General features: G+C 40.3%; 1 protein-coding gene across 2 annotated transcripts in view; it reads right to left on the bottom strand.

The window, feature by feature from the left end:
- Positions 1–17,299, bottom strand: part of ARHGEF6 (Rac/Cdc42 guanine nucleotide exchange factor 6) — a 125,074-nt gene that overhangs the window by 16,339 nt on the left and 91,436 nt on the right. For both annotated transcript variants that reach the window (XM_008070211.2, XM_008070212.2), the window contains 3 exons: positions 6,757–6,895; positions 4,092–4,151; positions 1,740–1,886 (listed from right to left, as the gene is read on the bottom strand). In XM_008070211.2, coding sequence (XP_008068402.1) covers positions 1,740–1,886; positions 4,092–4,151; positions 6,757–6,895 — 346 coding nt within the window. The remainder of the gene's footprint in view (positions 1–1,739; positions 1,887–4,091; positions 4,152–6,756; positions 6,896–17,299) is intronic.

Below are 17,299 nucleotides of genomic sequence, written 5' to 3'. Positions count from 1 at the left end.
GAGATGAGGTCTTGCTGCCCAGGCGGGTCTCGAACCCGCGGGCTCAGGCAATCCACTCACCTCAGCCTCCCAAAGGCGCGGGATTACAGGCTGAGCCACCGAGCCCGGCATCTCTTTTGCCCTTAACATATGCACATCTCCCGCCCTAATAGGTCTTAGCTCGCTCCATGTGGCTCCCTATACATAATATCCCATTTCTTGACATTTTATTGCCAAATTACTTGCTGCCTTCATTTTCTCCCCATTGATCCCTCCCTAACTACATCTTCACTGCTCTCTCAAAGTCATCAGTAACTGCCTTCTGGCAAAATCCAGCGGCTTCCTCTCGGTCCTCACACTTCCTGCCCTCTGAACCTCTAGCAGCCCTCAGCTTGCTGACCACTTTCAAATGCTCCTCCTGGAAGTACCATGACACCACACTAACCCAGTTCATTTCTACTTTCCTCTTTTTTTTTTTTCCTGACACTGATTTCTCCTCCTTTCACCCAAGCAGTTTATCCCAAAGATGTGAATGACTAATAGTTATACTCACTGCATCAACCTTCCCCAGAGTATCTACATTTTAAATGAGATTGCTTATTAACCCAAAGTAATGAATCTCTGCCAGAGACTGTCAGGGAGTGTAGAAAGACGTTTTGGGAGAGGGAGACAATTCTAACACCCGATAAATCAAACCAGGTGACATAATCAACCTTTCTCCCCTACCCTAGCCCCTTTCTAAAAGAAATAATCCATCTTCAGCTCTCTGTGCTCCTCTCTGGGTATTTACTTCCTAGGAAGGCACATCTGTCAGGGACATCTAAATCTCTGTCTGTAACTCTGACCTCTCACCCACATTACCATACTACCTCAACAGCTGCCTACAGGACCTCTCCACTCAGATATCTTCAGTCACTTGAAAGGTAACAGGTCTAAAACTACATTGATTATCCCCTCTAGCTCATGGGTCACCGATTCCTGTTGACTTTCCCTTCTAAAGGTGTCTCAGGTTTGCTCCTTCTGCTCTATTCCTTCTGCCACCACCATTGTCAGGGTGTGCTTCTCACTTTCCATCCCAATTGGTTTTTGTTTCTGGTCCATCCCTTCCAGTTCACCTGACATATGTAGCTGTCAGATTAAGTGCCAAACACTTCTTTCAGAGTGTTTTTCTACTACTCGGGATTCTTTTATTGTTTCCTCTTCCATTTCCTGCAGCATCCATCTGAACCACTCTTGCCTGATGTGCAAGGTTCTGCATAACCTGACTCTAGCTGACTCAATCAACCTTTTCTTTCACCACACCCAACACACTTTCTTTGCTTTCAGCAGGCTTGTTTCCTTACAGGGAAAAAGCCATGTTTCTATTCTCTCCTGAGATGAGAATGACTTTTACCTTATGCAATCTTCCCCTTTTTTGTGGCCACTCCTCAAGTCTTATAATCATCCATAAGTTCTTCTCTATCTCTCCCTTCTCTGAATTTCTATGGACTCTATTGCTGAGATTGTGAAATCAGATACTATTTGGTTTGTTTCTAGTTACAACTTGTATTTTAATTGGTTTGTAATGCGTTGTTTGAAAACAGGGATCGTTGCTTGTGTTTTCTTCCTATTTCCCACAGCACCTGGTAGGGTGTTGGGTAAGGAATAGGTTCTCAGTTTATGATTTGAAGGTTCCAGCACTTGACCTCAATGGAAAAACAAATAAAGGAAGCAAACAATGAAAGATGGAAGAAATGATGCTGAGATTTGAAACATCTTACCTCACACGTTCCATACTGCACCATTACTTGTGACATAAAAATCACACTTCCCAAGGTTTTAATATCCTCCCCTTCCCATGCCTGAATAGGTTCAGAAAGTATCTGCAACTCCAGCTGTTTTCTCTTTCTCAGATCTTGGCACTGCCCCTACAGAACCAAAGCAGAATGTAGTAGAATACAAATTATTATGAAACAGACCTAAAACAAGATCAAAGTAAGACATGGCTCCTGACTCTTGGGTTCTGAGTCCCTACTCCTCACCATGAATCCCATGACCAGACCTGTTCTGACAGACAGAAAGATCCGCTACCCTAATTCTCTAGCCTTGAGCCCCAAACGTCTTATGAAGAAGGGCTAGTTGTCATTTTGCCAAGACATCAAGACAAAATGCTGGAAGGGGCTTATTTCTCCCTCCCTGTAAAGAGCATGGAAAGGTAAGTAGCCAAATCACGTCAACCAGAGCCAAGAAAGCACCCGATAGATTCAGGTCTTCTGACTTGTGCCTCTGCTCATCCCACCTTGTCTATCTTTGAGCAAATAGGACTTTAGTTACAAATCAATTGTATTTTTCTAATATATGTTCAGTTTCCAACAAGGCAACATCTTAAAAATAACAAAAATCCAAACTATGACTCCAGGAGCAATAAAAATTAAATTAAATTATTTATGCCACAGTGAATAAAACTGATCTTATAATGAAACATAGACACTGTTGTACTTTGTTTAGGGACCAACAGTAGATTGCTATGAAAAAAATGCTAAATTAATTTTTATTCCTAAAAGCGTTGGAAAAAGGCTGGGCTCCGTGGCTCAGCCTGTAATCCCAGCACTTTAGGAGGCCAAGGTGAGTGGATTGCCTGAGCCCACGGGTTCGAGACCTGCCTGGGCAACTTGGCGAGACCTCGTCCCTACAATAAATTAAAAAATTAGCCGGGCATGGTAGCATGCACCTGTAGCTCCAGCTACTTGGAAGGCTGAGGCAGAAGGATCACCAGAGCCCAGCAGGTCGATGCTGGGGTGACTGTGAGTGTGCCACTGCACTCTAGCCTGGGTGATGGAGTGAGACTCCAACTCAAAGAAAAAAAAAGGATTGGAAAAAAAAAAAAGATACAATTGAATTTCAATAACAAACTGAAAATTCAAACCAAGAAACAATTTACAGTTTGACAACACTATGTGGCATATAATACTATATTTATATTTATGTGTATATATTTTTAATCACTGCTTCAGAAAGTGTGAGGTTATATTAAAGTAAATTAACAGTATGCATTCCAAATTGAATATAAAAATAAGCACATGGTTAGTTATGTTACTGTTTCCAAATGAATGTAATGTAATAATTTGGGGGAAGTAGGTTTTCTTTAAAATCTCTGCTCCCCGTTTCAGCTAAATGGAGACTTGACTATCAAAGAAAGTTTTACAACATTATCAGAAAGAAATATGGGTTTAAAACAAAGAGGTATTTTACATAGGAAAAAATAAAAGAGCCACAAATTATAATAAATGCATGGCTGTTCTACTAGCTTGAGCCATGTAAAACCGCCAATGTTGGACTTTCTTTGACTAACAACAACAGTTTTAACCTAATACTTTACTCTGGCCTTCAACTTGCTGTTTCACCATGGACACATCAGTTACTGATCTTTCAACAGCAATGAAAATGAGCTGATGGTGAGTGTGGCATCACAATCTCACAGCAAGGACTCATAACTAAATGTTAGTCCAAACCACTTAAAATGCACAGAATTGTCTGAAATGAAGCTAAACTTAATCAATCACCCAAAATAAACCTTTATTTCCTTCTAAAATGGCATCAAGTGGTTTTACATCGGTGGCTTCAAAAAGACACCTTAACTATCACAGTGGAGATACAAGATTACAGGTACCTTTGATAGCAATCTATATAAAGCAATTGTATTTTAGTAGTCTGGTGGTTTTTTTCCTTTTAGATTTGATGAAGTATTTCTTCATATGCAAAGAACAAACGCATACCTTTGGCATAACTAGTCGAATCCAGTATTGACGCCAATCAGTGAATGACGAGTCATACAGACATAAGGTGAGCAATGGGGGTAGAGACAAAGAGACAAAAGAAAACCCCCACCTACACACCAATGCTTAATGTGGCCAAGACTGTCAATGCGATTGCTTTATACCCTCAGCCTGGCAACCTTTCATAGGTAAGCATGATTTTTGAAGGACAAAATTAAATGAAAGAATCACTGCGATACTGTCATGAAAGCTTATCATTTCCATTCTAAAGACCTTTGCTTAAGGAAAGAAATGTCGCACACAAATCACTTTTAGGAACAAAGTATATGACAGGGAAAATTATAAAACATCACCTACCATGAGAGTTTTGAATGCCACGATTGCTTTCAGAATATCCTGATGATCTGGATGAGTATCCTATTAAAGGAATACATTTGAAAACAATATTACAGGAGACTGGATGAGCAGTTGCCAGGGGTTGGGGTGGGAAGTGTGGCCACAAAAGAATAGCAAGAGAGAATGAAGGGGAGGTGATGGAACTGTACTGTATCTCAATTGTGGTGATGGTAAAATAAATCTGTACCTGTGAAAAATTTATAGAACTGTAGAAGTGTGCACATGAAGAAGAATGTCCATTTTACTGTATGCTAACTTAAAGATTAAAAACAACAACATTTGAGCATTTGGAACCTCAACACCTCCAGTTATTAGGTGATTAAGAAATTAAGACAGCTTTCTACATATCATATATTTAGTAACAACGTAGTAAGTGTGGTTATTGAAGCATTTTCCTTTTTGCTATTATACTTTGGATAATACATATTTAATAAGAAATATAATAAATAATTGTGGGGGACATGGTTAGGCCGTGTTGTTGGTAGATGACAGGAGGTAGAGGATTGTGGAAACAGAGTGGTAGTTAAAGAAAAAAAAAATCTAATCTCATTTCCTAAAATGTCTCCATTTTATTTCAGTGACAGCAGCATGGCAGATGAGATAAGACTCTAAGTTTCATACCATGTGCTTCTTTTTAATGAAATTACATGTGATCTGCAATTCCAATGTACTTGTAACTCTGAAAAGTGAGTTCAAAAATGACTCTGAGGGAGCCACAACTCCGTAACTGTTTATGCAGGAAAGTAGAGATTTCTGGAGGACGATGTGTGCTTAACATTGGGATATATGGGATATACAACCTTAGGGGGTGTATGTATACCTAACCCTTGGAACTCAGCTGGAGTAATTTGAAGACTAACTCTCCTGGTTAACCGGTCTCAGGTGATAAAATACAAAGCTTGAACAGGCTAGAGGGCTGATCCAAGCCAAAAATGGCATTGCTCATAAAAAGTAAGGTTGTATTCCTTGTTGTCAAATTTATACTTACCAAAATCAACTGAAAACTAAGAATTTCAGGTTCTGTCCTACTTTTAGCCAGCAGCCATGCCAAATGATCAAAAGTTTACATAAATTTTCTCAGCCAGTGGTGAACTAGTACTAAGGGAGTATATTATTATCAGATGGTGGGAAATGAAAGGTAACCAAAGACCTGTGACCAGAAGCAAATTGAGGCAGGAGTAGAAACAGGTTCCACCACAAGGAAGACCAAGAGAGAGAATCCAGGCAGTAAGAGCATCCAGATTTTTTTCTCCCCAAATTAAGCGCATCAGCATTGAAAAGTAACAGAAATTGAAGCCACTAGTTTCTGGATTTTTGTGATAGGCAAGGAGGGGCAAACCTCAAACGGTTCAGCGAACTGGTTTAGCTTCTGGAAAGGCATCCAGAGGTCAACACCTTCCCAAGCCCCAACTGAAATTTCATTCCACAGGCTTTATTCACTGCCTCCAGCTTTCAGGCAGGTCAAACAGCCTGAGAATGTGGTTTCACTCAGAGCACATGCTTTCAATCCTTACAAACGCTGACAAGCCCAGCAGAGTGCAGCCTTTTTCTTTAAAGATAATCAAGCCCTTTAAGACCTCAAAACCTTTCCCCAGACACAGGAAGAGCAACTAGGGTAAATGCAGCCTTCCCCAACGGGCCTTCCTCTCCCACCCACACCTCCATCCCCCTGCACTATCGCGATTGCAAAAGAAGGGCTCAAGGAGCTGGCCCTGGTGCTTGGTTTTTAATAACGAGAGGATTTGAGCTCTTGATGAAAAAAAATTCAATTATAAGGCCTTGTTGCAAAATCATACTAATTAGAAAAGATTGTAGCTATGCTGCAACTTTTGCAAATAAACTATAAGTTTATCAACAAAAATGTGAAGGGACTCTGATGTATCTACAATGAAGCATAGAGAGAAACTGCTAATATTATACCTATTCATTAATTGTTAAAGAATACCAGAATCTTCCATTGTAATCCAGAGTCAGGGAGCTGCATGACTGCAGCATTCTAGAGATAAATAGTTCTGTCTATAGTGGACACATTCTTTGTACATTGTGAAGCTGGTTTGTTTAGCTCTCACGATAATGTTGGTTAATATACCAGAACAATAGAAGATTTCTTGGTCTGATTTTGACTGAATCGCCATCCACAGATGAGCAGGCAAAAGAAAATTCAAGTCAATAAATAAGCACAGACTTGAGGGAAGCAACAGGACCAAGGTTTGGAAGAGTGAGGGTGGAGGGAGCATAATCTTGAATATTTAGTAGAAAAGAATGAGGATCTTGTTTTGCTGTATAAAGAGGAAAACTAAGGATGGTGCATGCCTGCAGTTCTAGCTACTTGGGAGGTTGAGGCAAGAGGATGGCTTGAGACCAGGAGTTTGAGACCAGCCTGAGTGATCTAGAGAGACCCCATCTCTCCAAAAAGAAAAGAAAAATACAGTACGTACTATGTACATGTGATTATGAAAAAAAAAGAGGAAAATCTGAGAAGAGAGAAGGTCAGATAAAGTAAATTTTGAAATGAAGACATTTTCTGGATTTCTCTACAAGATTAGTTTGGAGACAGTCTGGCTACTTTCTCCTGAGCAGAGGACCATACTTGCACATGAGCTTGAAAAAATTCGCCTTCCCTTACCTCCATATGCCGTTCCAGCTCTTGCAAGAGAGTAACATACTTTTCCAGTCGCATGAATGGTTTGCTGAGGCTTGTTGTTAAAATGAGTATACCTGGGCTAGATGCACCTTGATTTTCCATAAATTGCTCCAGCTCATCACTAGCAAAAGAACGAATATCATTTTGTTACTGTTGAATATCCCGTGTAAAGAATTATCAACCTAGCATTGTACTGTATTTCACACAAGATAAAACCAAATTAAAATGTGTTTCATTAGTTCAAATGCTGCTCAGTTCATTCCGACTCAATTCAGTAAGCCTTATTCAGCTTTTTCTATGCAATCAGCAAACACTGTGGCCCACACCAGGGCTCCAGTGATGAGCCAGACACTCACGATCCCTGGTGTCACTTATTCATTTAACAACTACTAACTGAGCATGTACTAAGTAACAAGCTCTGTTCTCTGATGGGAATACATCAATGAACAAAAAAATTCCCATTTTTAAGGAGCCAGTGCCCATGGTCATGAGACATACAGTATATCAGATGACCTCAACCTAAGGTTTAAGAAACAGATTTTCTTAGTCACTTCAAGCATTCTAGTTATTGGCTAGTATGCTCCTTATCACCTGCTTATAATGTTCCAGAATCAAGTCCTACATTCAGACAGCGGCATGTTTGTATGACTAACCACAGAGTCACTTAACTTAGGATCTAAAACTCATGCAGCAGGTTACACAAACACTTTCATAAGGCAGCAACTTGGTGGAAAGACATATTAATATTTTGGCTGGGCGCGGTGGCTCAGTCTGTAATCCCAGCACTTTGGGACACCGAGGTGAGAGGACTGCCTGAGCCCAAGGGTTCGAGATCAGCCTGGGCAACTTGGTGAGACTTCGTCTCTACAATAAATCACAAAAACTAGTCGGGTGTGGTGGCGTGTCTGTAGTTCCAGCTACTTGAAAGGCTGAGGTAGAAGGATTGCCTGAGCCCAGCAGGTCGAGGCTGTGGTGGCCATGAGCGTGCCACTGCACTCCAGCCTGGGCGACAACAGTAAGACTCCAACTCAAAATAAGAGTATTAATATTTTATGGACTATGTTCTGTAAATGTAAATGTGCACGTCTAAGCTGGTGCTTTCTCTGACCTTTAGCACCCTTCCAGACTGTTTCCTTTCCACCAACAGGGGTGGTAAGTCCTGAGGCTACAAGACCATTTTAATATAAATGAAAGCAAAATATCATTCGAGAGGGAAGCTGCTGCCTGAGAGCATATTTTGAAACTTTTGCTTTATAACTTGGTTCCTTTACCGCCTTGGTTGGCCATGCATATCCAGTCAGTCCAAGGCTTCTTGGATCTATTCATTCCTTTTCATTCCCACTCCTACTGCCTTAGTTCAGGCCTTCAGTTCACCCCATCTGGCTTTCTTCAACAGACTAGCTGGTATCTCGGCTTCCAGGCTTTCTCCAGGTCCTGCAGATCACCACTTTTGTCCTATTGCTTCTTCCTTCCTTCCTTCCTTCTTTCCTTCCTTCCTTCCTGGCCTCAGGCAGTCCTTCCGTGTCAGCCTCCCGAGTAGCTGGGACTACAGGTGTGTGCCATCACACCTGGGCTTTTAAAAAATTTTTGGTAGAGACAACATCTCGCTGTTTTGCCTAGGCTGGTCTCAAACTCCTAGGCTCAAGCGTTCCTCCTACCTTGGCCTCTCAAAGTGCTTGGATTACAAACGTGAACCACCGGGCCTGACCCTATTGTTTTCTACTCTAGAACCTTTGAGTGCCTATAAGATCTTAACTTTTCAGACTTTTACTGGCCCCACCAACCTTTCTCACTACTCTTTAACAGGAACCCAGTACTGCAAAGTGACCTACTTATTCTCCCTGTAACACATCTTATGCCGTGGTTCCCAAATGTGGTGTGTTGCAAAAGTTGTGAAGTGTGTTCACAGAAACTTGCTATCAGTAATAAAGTACTAGGGGGCTACAAATGGAGTAGATTTCAGGTTATCCCTATTAATAACAGACACTCTCCCTCCTTGGGCTTTTGTTAGCAGGAGAGAAAAGGATGGAGCTTCACTAACACACCAGCAACCTTGAGTCATGCGGTATCACACATATGTCAGAGGAACAAAGGGTGGGGAATGAATGGTTGCCTTAACCAAAGCTAGATCACATCTGAGAGGTCATATCCTGCAATCATCGCTGACTATTTTATCCCTTTTTGCAGTCTTGTTTCAAAAGCAGTCAAAGGGAGAGAAGTAATGATAACAGATCTGGTGATCCTGGATGAGTTGCCTGAACCTCAACTAACTCATCTGTAAAAGAGAGGTAAAACCTACTTCCTGCTGGGCATGGTAGCGCATTCCTGTAATCCCAGCACTTTGGGAGGCACAAGTGAGAGGATTGCTTGAGCTCAGGGGTTCGAGACCAGCCTGGGCAACTTGGTGAGCCCTCACTTCAATAAATCAAAAAATTAGCTGGGCGTGGTGGCATATGCCTGTGGTTCCAGCTACTTGGAAAGCTGACATGGACGGACTACCTGAGCCCAGCAGTCGAGGCTGTGGTGGCCGTGAGCATGCCATTACATTCCAACCTGGGCAACAGATTGAGACCGACTAAAACAAAAAACAAAAAAATCTACTTCCTAATAAAATGGCAAAGATGAAATATTGGAATTTTTAAGGCTAGTATTTCATGCTACAAATTTTACATGCATTTTCTCTTGTTTAATGACAACAACATTTTCAACATAGGTGTTCTCCCCATTTTATAGAAGAGAAATCTGAGTTTCACGAAGGGTAATAGATAGTAAGTGGCCAAGGTAGGGTTCATATCCAGGTCTGAAGCCAAAGCCTCAGGTCTTTTCATGACAACACACTGCTTCTTCACAGGAAAGTAGCTTGTAAACTTTAGTAAATAGATGTGTTCTTATTATTACAAGACGAATACATCACTAAAATCACACTTTTAAAAATTACCAGTACTTGTGATTTCCAACTTAATGGAAATTCAGTTGATGTTTAATTTCCAACCAAGAACATAAAGTACATAAAGAAGTTTAAACATTCATCACATATAAAATATAATTAAGGGAAATAACTTGGATTTGGAGAGTACATTTGATGAGAAATGTAATTTGGAGAAAATCACTTTCTTGATTTCTTTTCAATGTGGTAAACAAGTCTTATTTTTCTCTTTCCATGATTAAATGACTTCCTGCATCTTCGATGTTTTACTCTAATTAATACAAAAGTTACAGCAATTAAAAGCAAATACTGTGTACTTTGTTATTACTTTCCATGCAGCATTCTAACTTCTAGGCTCACTAAATTTGTAAAACAATTAAAAAATTTTTTTCAGTATAACATGTGATCACTATCTTAGATGAAAACACTGGTTCTTGGGAAGAAAAGAATATTTTGCTGGTGCAAAAAAAGAACAAAACTGTCCTATAAAGCCTGTTTATCTATAAGAGATAGATCCTAAAAGACACATTTTATTTAGCCAAATAAATGTAATACAAAAATTAATGTCATTATACATAAATATAATACATAAATATATATTGTTATACCAAAGAATGATCTGTATTTAAAACGCAGTTTTTAATTTTGTACAGCTAGTTTGAAATGGCAATGGGATAAATTTGCTTTTCAAACTTAACATGTTCTGCATATGTGATATGATGCAGTAGTAGCCATTCTCAATGCATCAATGTTGTTAAAAATTCATCATATATTTATATTAGGGTGCATGGTGAATGGGGCTTTGACACATTCTGGGTTGAACTGGAAAGCTGAGAAAACTATGTACTAGAAAATTTCAGAGCTTAACTATCTCACATAATAGTATTTCTGCAGAATCTTTGTATAGACTTTTTTTTTGAGTCAGGGTCTTACTCTGTAGCCTAGGTTGGATGCAGTGACACAATTACAGTTCATTACAGCCTCAAACTCCTGAGCTCAAGTGATCCTCTTGCCTCAGCCTCCCAAGGATCTGCGACTACAGGCATGAGCCACCGTGCTGCCTCTTTGTACAGATTTCTAATTTGAATGATCACGACTCTACCTAACAGAGTCAGAGATTGCACTTCCCCACCTCACTTGCTCCCCCACTAGCCTTCCATGGGAATCACTGAGGCCTAAAAGGAGGAGTTAGGCAAGAGGAGCTGGAAGATCTAGGCTTCTGACCAGTGGAAAATTCCAGGGGCCGTGCTCACACTGGATTGAGTGGCTCCCTATTTTCCTTTTTTCATGTATTCAATTTCAGAGATTAGGCTGTCTGCTTCTTCTTCCCCCCCTCCCCTTTTTGTTTATGATCAGTTTCACTTGCACCCTTTCCTGGTTCCTCAAAGACACAAACACAACAGGACCTAGACTCAAAATGTTTTCTATGCTCTTTGTCCCCAAAGCAAGTGCACAACACTTTAGGATTCTCTCAAAGTTTTCATTGCTGGCAACAATGGCAAACAGAGAGTGAAGAGAACTAACAAGAGGAAAAGTACACAGTGGTGTTTGTGGTAGTCACCACAAGAGGCGGAAGTGAGGTCCAGATCTGTCTTAGTGCCAACTCCTCCTCTCCCTGCTCTCCCTTTAACCCTTTCCCTCATGCAAAGATGGGTTGCTACACAGAAGCAAGCATGGGAGAGAAATGGGTATTTTTGTAAGGGAGAGGTTATTCCCAGTTAGAAACAGGAACTACCATAGCAAGCCAGCAGGGGAGAGAAAGGGGAAATCCCAAAGACCTCGTTCAGGGGATAACAAACAACTGGGGCAGCCATTCAAATATATGCAAATAAAGGGACACATCAAGACTGGGGTCTGATTACATATCCAAATTCAGGTAATACATTACAACTTTTTTTTTTTTTTTGAGTAGGGGTCTCCTTGCTTTGTCACTCAGGCTGGAGTACAGTGGCATGATCTCGGCTCACCAAGTCCCAAAATCCTGGGCTCAGACGATCCTCCAGCCTCAGTCTCCCAAGTAGCTAGGACTACAGGGTAGGTGCTACCACACCTGGCAATTTTTGATTTTTTTGTAAAGATGAGGTCTCACTATGTTGTCCAGGCTGGTCTCAAACTCCTGTACTCAAGCAACCCTCCTGCCTTAGCCTCCCAAAGTGCTGGGATTACAGGCTTGAGCCACTGCTCCCGGCCCATTATTGCATTTTTAACAAGGCACTTGCATTCAATCATACAATTTTAAGGCTGGATGCCTTCTCGCGGCCGAGTGTCATAAGTATTTCTGGTATGGTATTGCCATCTACAGGCCGAAAGAAAAAAGTTCATCTGAATATTACAGCTTCAGCAAGGAAGAACAGAACTCCATCAATGTCCCTATTTTAGCTGAAATCTTCACCTAAAACAAAATGTTAACCTAAATTTTCTGTAAATGCAATTTAATTATGCTTTGCTTTTAATATATCAGCATAAATTACCATTAGATACACATAAAATAGCTGAGATTATATTAGAGGCACATCTGAATAACCTAACGTATTTTAATTTAATTTTTATCACTTACATGTAAATAAACCAGTAAAACAAAAACTTAGTTCTATGAGCATACTAGTGAGTCTTCCACCATTTCAAGAGATATAAATTTCTCAGAAACCACCACTAAGTCAAATCAAGAAAACAGGGCATTATAACACACATTAAAAAGTTGAAAATCTTTAAGTCAATTAAAAAAAATTAAAACTACAATATTTGAAGAATACTCTACTTAATTTTATTTATAAAATTAAATCCATGGCTGTGTGTGGCAGCTCACACCTATTATCCCAGAGCTTTGGGAGGTCAAGACAGGAGGATTGCTTGAGCCCCAGAGTTCAAGACCAGCCTGAGCAATATAGCAAGTCCTCGTTTCTACAAAAAAAAAAACACCAAAATTAGCCTGGCATAGTGGCACATGCCTGTAGTCCCAGCTACTTTGAAGGCTGAGGAGGGTGGATCACTTGAGCCTAGGAGTTCAAGGCTGCAGTGAGCCATGATTGTGCCACTACACTCTAGTCTGAGTGACAGAGTGAGACTATGACTCAAAAAAAATTAAATTAAATTCTTGGCATAGGTAAGTGCAGTAACATTCTAATATACAAAGTTACAAAAGAAACTTCTCTAAATACCACAGAAAGTCTACCATTTGAGGTAAACCATTTCTTCTCAATATTCATCCAGAATTGCTGTTCTCATATCAAAAAGAAAAGGACATGTACGCATATAAACAGTGAGCTAACATGAGGAGTATCTCATTTTACTGATGTCAAGGAATTTGCCCTCATACACACAGGACGTTTATGTATGAATCAAGGGAAAAAGATCCTCTCAACTACTTTTTTCCCCTTTATTGTAGATATGTAATGTAGCAAAGTATGAAAACATTCCTGGAAATAACAAAAACAAATTTAGAACTGGGGTTCACTCTGACAAAGAAACGAGGAGCAGGAAATATTAGAGAGTGTACACAGGACTCAAATCGCATCTATAATTCATTTCTTAAGATGAATGGTGGGTACGTGGGTGTACTTTATATTATGTCTGTTCTTGTATGCTTGAAGTCTTTTATACTTTTTTTCCCCTAAAAGGCAACTAGTAGTTGGTAGGTAAAAGAAGAACAAAGTAGACATGAGACATGGAGACAACTACCTCGTGCTCTGTGATGGGTACTATGTATACATTCCTTCGTTTAATCCTCATATCAACCCTGCAAGGTGGGTGGTTTGAGGACACTAAGCCTTAAAAGTGAAGTTAATTATCTTGAGTAACATAGCTTCTGTGTGGTAGAATTGTGAACTGAGACAATATAAAAGTGGCTTTAAAAAAAAGTTTAGGTTCAGGTCAGGCTGAGACACAGAAACACTTAAAAGAAAATGGTGAGGAGTTCTACTTTGGGGATGGTGGTATGAGATATTCACTGGACCTACTTTCCAGTAAAACAAGCATAACTGGTGGAAACCTTTTTTTTTTTTTTTTGAGAAGGGAGAGTGGGGGAGGGTGAGAGAGGGTGGGGGAGAGAAGGAGGGAGGGAAAGACAGAGAGAAGGGAGGGAAAGAGAGAGCGAGAAAGGAGAGAGAAGGGAGAGACAGAAAGAGGAGAGAGAGAAAGGGAGAGGAAAAGAGAAGGGAGAGTGGGGGAGAAAACCATTTTTAAAAACTACTTAAAATCTCTGGAAATTGTCCTAATGGAGTATGATAAAAGAAAAAACAATGTATGTAAGAAAATCTACCAAAACTCAGTAAGGGAGAGTTTGTAGTATTAGAGCCATGACTGGTTCTCCCTTCCTCCCAGTCCAGCTTGACAGAAACTCCACTCAAGGCAATTGTTGACAAGAAGAGAGGTCTCCCTCCCTCCTCAGCTCCCAGTCAAAGGATATGCTATCTCACCAGGAGAGACAAACCACCAACATATCTCATTCCCTGTAATTCTGTGTAAAGGCTACATTTCTGGGGAGTGGGCCTGAAAGATTGAAAGCTCCCTTTACCTACCCTTTATACATAGGTTGGAGGCTGTACCCCAACGTTGGCAGGTTGAAAATACTAGGGCCAAATCACTTTCAACCCAGCTCACCGGTAGGGCAGAGGTTCCACGCTGGTAAAGACAAGCTGAGACCAAAGGTTACTTATGCTGCCTGGCCACCAGAGTAGTGAAATTTTGCCCAGGGGAAGAGGCAGTTCGTAAAAACAGAGAACTCTAAAGCTCTCCACAAAGGAACTTGTTTTATTTGGAAGAGCATGTGCAAAAGCATTGGAGATTTGGATAGCAAGCAAATGAAAGGAAACTGGTATCTCCTCTTAAGAGCAACAAGCTAAAGTAGGCCAGTTTGGTCACCAGAGAGAACCAGGGAAAGAGACAGCTAGGAAGTGCTCAGAAGAGTCAGCAAACCTCAAAGTTTGGTCTCAAAAATTGTATCAGATGGTGGAACAATTTACGCCCCCAGGGACTTGCAAAAAAAAAAAAAAAATGGAGCCAATCAGTTGGGAAATTAGTAGAGCCTAACACCTGAGTGTGATACCAAATGGGGCTTAACAGAAAGATCAGGGAGTGAGACAGAGCCCTACTAAAACCACTGTCATTCCAGGGTGACTGCATGCCTGATCAAGGCTGTGCCCTCTGAAGAGTGACAACAGAGGTTGTACATTATGGGGAAAATATACTTTGCTAAAATAGTCCAATCAAGTTTCTAAATAAACAAATAAGCAAACAAAAACAAGCCTCAAAGAGTGGGGAATGGAATCAGTATCCATAGTTGTGAAGCCTAAAATTACCTAAAATGTCTAGTTCTCAACAACAAAAAATGATGTGGCAATCAAAGAAACAGGAATCTGTGACCCATACATGGGGGATGGGGGGGCAGAATAAGAGACAACAGATTGTCTATGAGAGAGACAAAATGTCAGATTTATTGAAGACTTCAAAGTAGCCATAAATATAAGGGAGACCTCCCAAAAAAGATAAAAAAGTTTCTTTTGGAGGGTGGGTTCCATGTAGTACAGGCTTCTCCTGCTAGGTAAGTGTCCTAGAAATTCCTCAGCTCAGCGTACCAACTGGCATTGATGTGAGAGGCTGCATTTGGCTTCACTAAATTGTTTTTGGAGATTCTTTTAATGTGTCTGCCCATCTCATGATGGGTGATTTACAAGTGCACTTGCCCACATCGTGCTGAGTGTTCAGCAGTTTTGGATCAAAAACAGCATGACCTCTGTGCCCCACCCTCCCTATTCACCCAATCTCACCCTGAGCGACTTTTTGTTTGTTTGTTTCCCCAGGTGAAAAAAAGTCCTCAAAGGGAAATATTTTGCTGATGTGGAAGAGATGAAACAAAAAACAGCAGAGGCACTAAAAGGCATCAAAATTGATGAGTTCAAAAACTGTTTTGAGCAGTGAGAAAAACATCTTGATAGGCGTATTGCATTAAGTGGAGAGTACTTTGAAAGTGACCGAATTTTAAACATGTAAGAATAAACACACAGTTAGGAACAGTGGCTCATGCCTGTAATCCCAGCACTTTTGAAGGTGGAGGCAAGAGGATTGCCTGAGTCCAGGGGTTCAAGACCTCGTCTTTACAATAAATCAAAAACTTAGCCGGGTGTGGTGGTGCATGCTTGTGGTTCCAGCTACTTGGAAGGCTGAGGTGGAAGGGTTACCTGAGCCCAGCAGGTCGAGGCTGTGGTGGCCGTGAGCATACCACTGTACTCCAGCCTGGGTGACCGAGTGAGACTCCAACTCAAAAAAAAAAAAAAAAAAAAGAATAAATACACAATTTTTAATAAATACATTCCATATGTTTCTGGGTTCTTCCCTTATATGTTCAAAGAACAAAAGGAAACAATGCTTAAAGAAGTAAAGGAAGCTATCTGATGACAATGTTTCATCAGATAGAGAATATCAAGAAAGAGATAAAAATTGTAAAAAAAAAAAAAAAAAAACAGCAAATGAACATTCTAGAGTTAAAAAGCACAGTAACTGAAATTTAAAATTTCCTTAGAGGAGCTCAACAGTAAATCTGAAATGGCAGAAGAAAGAATCAGTGAACTTAAACATAAATAGAGAGTATGTAATATAAAAAACAATAAAATAGAATTAAAAAATAAACAAAATCTCACAGAAATATGGGACACCTTGAAGCAAAACAATATATGCATAATGGAAGTATCAAAAAAGAGAAGAGATAGACAATGGAGCAGAAAAAAAAAATTCAAAGAAATAATGACTAAAAACTTCCCAAATGTGAGGAAAATATTAATCCATACGTACAAGAAGTTCGATGAATTCCAAGTGGGATAAAAGCAAAGAGATCTACACTCAAACAAACTATAGTAAAACTGCTGAAAGATGAGGAAAAAGAGAAAATCTTGAAAGCAGCAAGAGAAAAATAACTCAACATGGGCTAGGGAAACTAGATAATATGATGGCTTATCTCATCAGAATCATGGAAGTCGGAAGGCAGTGGGATGATATACTCAGAGAACCGAAAGAAAACCACCAACTAAGAATTCCACATCCATCCAAACTACCTTTCAAAACTGATGGTGGAATAAAAATATTCCCAGGCAAACAAAAACTGAAAGAATTCTTTGCTAAACAAGGGAGGGATTGGCAATCGAGAGACACTGCCAGGGAAGGAGGAAGGGGAGTGGCACATAACAACATAAAGGGTACCTGATCCTAAACCAGGGGAAGTGAGGAGCAGTTGGAGGCCAAAACTTCACCTGCACATGCATTACTTGTGTACCTAATTCTGACTTGTATCCCACATCTTTATAATAAAATAATAGACAAAAAAATCAGGACACTGATCATCTAAGTGGCAAGATGGAAATGCTTCTGGAAAATGACCCTTAGGAAATTCTATGAGTGTTCAAGGCCCAGTTATAAATCTTAACAATTATTAAAATATGTTTATATTATTATCTTTTTTTTTTTTTTAGTTCGAGTCTCACTCTGTCGCCCAGATGGGAGTGTAGTGGCCGCTCCCGGCCACCGCAGCCTCTACCTGCTGGGCTCTGGTGATCCTTCCGCCTCAGCCTTCCAAGTAGCTGGAACTACAGGTGCGCACTACCACACCCG

Source organism: Carlito syrichta, unplaced genomic scaffold (genome assembly GCF_000164805.1).
Source record: "Carlito syrichta isolate Samal-C Ts95f unplaced genomic scaffold, Tarsius_syrichta-2.0.1 Scaffold313184, whole genome shotgun sequence".
In the NCBI taxonomy this organism is placed as follows: Eukaryota; Metazoa; Chordata; class Mammalia; order Primates; family Tarsiidae; genus Carlito; species Carlito syrichta.
The sequence above is the reverse complement of the archived record's forward strand: the minus strand, read 5'-3'. Positions and strand labels throughout refer to the sequence as shown.